At 48.6% G+C, this 4,135-nt stretch overlaps 1 protein-coding gene across 1 annotated transcript; it reads left to right on the top strand.

Annotated features, from left to right (window-relative positions):
- Positions 1 to 638: 638 nt before the first annotated feature.
- Crnn (cornulin) lies at positions 639 to 3,744 on the top strand. Its single transcript, XM_070013792.1, has 4 exons — positions 639 to 776; positions 1,873 to 3,046; positions 3,215 to 3,399; positions 3,517 to 3,744. Exons 1-4 carry the CDS (start codon positions 639 to 641, stop codon positions 3,742 to 3,744), a joined length of 1,725 nt encoding a protein of 574 aa, XP_069869893.1.
- The last annotated feature ends 391 nt before the right edge of the window (positions 3,745 to 4,135 follow it).

Raw genomic sequence — 4,135 nt, 5'->3', positions numbered from 1 at the left:
CTATAAAAACGTAGAGATAATACAAATTATATGATGATGCATAGGAAAGTGCTTTGTGAGCAGTACAGTGAATATACTTGTACACAAATTATATATGCATGTGTATAACAAAATCATAATGATATTTAATAGCTACCACCTGGCATAAGCCAGGAATTTGCTAAGTGTTTTTTAAAAATGAATTACCTCCTTAAGGCTTCACAGTAACCTTATGTTCTTTATTCATAACAAGTAAACTGGGGCATAAAGAGTAAGGCAAGTTGGCTCAGCTCCCAGATGGCTGACACTTAAATGTTGACTCAGGAACTTATCTCTAATCTCTCTCTCTCTCTCTCTCTCTCTCTCTCTCTCTCTCTCTCTCTCTCTCTCTCTCTCTCTCTCTCTCTCTCTCTCTCTTTCTCTCTCTCTCTCCCTCCTATGTGTGTGTGTGTGTGTGTGTGTGTGTGTGTGTGTGTGTGTGAGACTCTTTTTCTCATACACACATAGCACTGCAGAGGAAAGGATGAAGGCAGTCAGAGAGACTGAGAGCAGAAGTGAAGATGCAGAAAGACCTAATATGAATATGTGCTCTAGGAGACACCTGAGGCTCCAATGGAGCTATAATGGAGCTTTTCACCTTTTCCAGATTGGCTTCACAGATGCCTCAGTTACTGCGAAACATTAATGGAATCATTGAGGCCTTTGGGCGCTATGCCAGGACAGAGGGCGGCTGCACAGTGCTCACCAGAGGGGAGCTGAAGAAGCTCTTGGAACATGAGTTTGCCAATGTCATAGTGGTATGATGTCGGTGGGGTGGGGGGAGGAGGGGCGTGGGAAGGAGGGTGTCAATAAAGAAAGGAGGGTGTCAATAAAGAAAACTTGTTTGCCTGTAGGAATTCTGACTGGGGAACTGAAACAAGCAGCAGCTAAAGCCAGGCTTGCTGGTACTGATGGAGATTGTGGGTTGTGTGGGCAGAAAAAGAGAAAGGTTATGGGATTTTTGACATATTCTGAGTCTTAGTGAAAGAACTGTGCTTCCAATTTGATTCTTAGCTTTACTTAATTCTAATTTCAAGACAAGAGTTTTTTTTTTTAAAAAAAAAGACTCTAAAAGGGATCAAATAGAAACTTGTAAAGGTCTAGAATGAAAAAGCATTGCTGCTTTCTTAATCTTGACACAGCGAACATTTCCCACGTGTGTCTGAAATGGAATTATTTATTGATCATTCGTCAGATGCATAGGTCTTGTCTTGCACAAAGCAGTAGCTCAAAAATATTTGCTCACTGATTACACCAAAAATGAGATTTCTGGAGCATAGCTGGGGAAAAGGGGTAGGGGGACAGGGTGCTCTGGGATCCCCACTCAGCAAATCAGACTGAGTCGGGATGCTCTCTACTCTCTTTGCTTTGCATCTAAAGCAATCAGGACAAAAGTCTGCCTCTGCATGCTCAGCCTTACTGGACACTTACCTACTCCTCGGGAGAGTCTTAGAGCTCCAGTGAGAAGTGCTCTGAGTTCTCATGGGGCCAGGCTCCTGCTGTGCTTTTTTTGTGTGTGAGCAACTACCACATAGACTACAGCCTCAGTTGCAAAGGAAATGCACTCAGGAAAACCCAAACATTAACCCAGGAGCCCAGACAGTTGCATTATGAACACATTTATTTCTTCAAGGCACTTTTATCTAATTATTCTGTAGGCCAGACATAGAGGATAGAATAACACAAAGGGCGCTTCCTACTCCTGGAATGGAGTGTTACAGCTGCTACTGTGGTAGGTAGGCAAGCTGTGGTGGGATTTGGGGGACAGGCTCCTGGTCTGCAGCGGGTAGAGCTGTTTCAAGGAGGGGTCCTCCTCAGGGGAGGTATGCTAATTCAGCCTCATCCTCTCCCCAGAAACCCCACGACCCCGCCACGGTGGATGAAGTCCTGCGCCTGCTGGATGAAGATCACACAGGGACTGTAGACTTCAAGGAATTCCTAGTCTTGGTGTTTAAAGTTGCCCAAGCCTGTTTTAAGACACTGAGTAAGGGTCCTGGAGGCGCCTGCAGATCTCAAGCACCTGGAAGCTACTACTCTGGGTCCTCAAAAGAGCTTCAGGAAAGTCAGAGGATCAGCACTGAAGCAGGGAGGGATGAGAAACAGCAGCCACAGGAGAGGAGCAGCCGTGACCAGATCGAACAGGCTTCCGGAAGGCAGACCAGGCCTGACACCCAGTACCGGGGTCGGGATAGGAGCCAGGACAGGAAAGCTGAGTTCCAGAGACAGGAGAGGGTAAGCCAGCAGACACAAGTTACGGGGCATGTGGAGCAGACCCGGAGAACAGGAGACGATAAGCGTCACCAAGACCGAGAGGGGAGGACAGAAAGGCAGTCACGCTTTGGAGAACAGACAAATGAGACTACAGCTACAACTGCAATTCAAACCCAGAGAGGTACATCCCAGACTCTGGAGCAGGACAGGCGCTATCACACAGGAAGGACCAACAGCCAAACCCAGGAGTCCATTTATGGCCAGACCAGAGGGAATGAGACCCATGGTCAAACCAGAAGTCAAACCAGCCAGGCTGTGGCTGGAGGACACAGCCAGTCACAGGCCGGGTCCCAGACTCAGACACACACTCAGACCATACAGCAGAGACAGACAGGAAACACTGGCATCCAAACCCAGGAGTCCATCAACTGTCAGACCAGTGGAACTGAGACCCATGGTCAAGACTGGAGCCAGACCAGTCAAGGTGTGACACGAGGACACATCCCAACACAGACAAGGTCACAGATTCAGACACACACCCAGATCACGGAGCAGGACAGGGGTTGTCAGACAGGAAACACCAATAACCAGACCCAGGGGTTCACCTGTGGCCAGACCAGAGGAACTGAGACTCATGGTCAAGACTGGAGTCAGACCAGCCAAGTTGTGACTGGAGGACACATCCCAACACAGGCAGGGTCAGATACTTGGACACACACTCAAACAGTGGAACAGAGCAGGAACCATCAGTCAGGAAGCAAAGGCATCCAAACACAAGCGTCCACCTGTAGCCAGACCAGAGGAAATGAGAGCCATGGTCAACAGTGGAGCCAGACTAGCCAGACTCTGACAGGACACAATCAGACGCAAACTGGGCCACATACTCAGACACATACCCAGACTATGGATCCTGGTAGGAATCATCAGACAGAAAGTACCAGCTTTCAGACACAGGAGTCCACACATGGCCCAACCCGGGGGAGAGAGATTCATAGTCAAGAGATGAGCCAGACCAGCCAGGCTAGGACAGGAGGACACATCCAGACCCAAGCAGGATCATATACCCAGACTGTGGAGCAGGGCTGGAGCCAGAGTGCAAACCAGAGTGCAGGGGCTAGAGGACAGGGACAGACCCAGATGCAGACTGGTAGCAGTCAAACACAGATAACAGTGGGCAACTATGACACAGGAAAGCCAGAACCAGTTAGTCAGGTCCAGACTGGGACAAGATCTGAGACAGGAAGACAGGACTGGAACAGCACTCATCCCTGTAGGACAGAAAGACAGGATGAGAGAGATACCGGGTTTAACAGGGGACCAGGAGGTCAGGCCCAGACTGGGACAAGTTCTGAGACAGGACAACAAGACTGGAGCAGCACTCATGCCAGCGGGACAGGAAGACAGGATGAGGGAGACACAGAGTTTAGCGGGGAGTGGGTTGATGACCACACAAGGGAGATAGTGATCCGAAGTCAGGACCAGGGCAGAGGACACTCTGAGCATCCTTCAGCATAGGGTCAGGGTTTAGCCTACTCAGAAGTAAAGGGAAATATCACAATCAAGGGTCTGTATTCCTCCTTCAAAAGCAGCAAGCCATGACTCTCTTTAGTTCCCACACTCAAGATTAGAAGACAACGGAAGAAGGGTTGACTTTTCATGCCCTGGCCACTCCACTGGCACATTCTCAGACATCAGCCCTTAACCTGAGTGCTTCCCTTTTAGTTGTTTTTCTGCAATCATTTCTGTGAGGTGCTTTCTATTCTAAACTCTTCTGTCTTACCTGCTTTGCTGTGCAGACCCCATCAGAAACAGGAAGACATGGAGAAAGCCATACCTTTGGGCTGGATTCTCCTCAGTTTGTAGGAGTTTTCCTCAGGGCTATTTTATCTCTATTTTATCTCCATCT

The sequence above is a fragment of the Dipodomys merriami genome, unplaced genomic scaffold (genome assembly GCF_024711535.1).
Source record: "Dipodomys merriami isolate MVZ:Mamm:240054 unplaced genomic scaffold, mDipMer1.0.p SCAF_92, whole genome shotgun sequence".
NCBI lineage: Eukaryota > Metazoa > Chordata > Mammalia > Rodentia > Heteromyidae > Dipodomys > Dipodomys merriami.
This window is presented reverse-complemented; position numbering and strand designations above follow the sequence as displayed.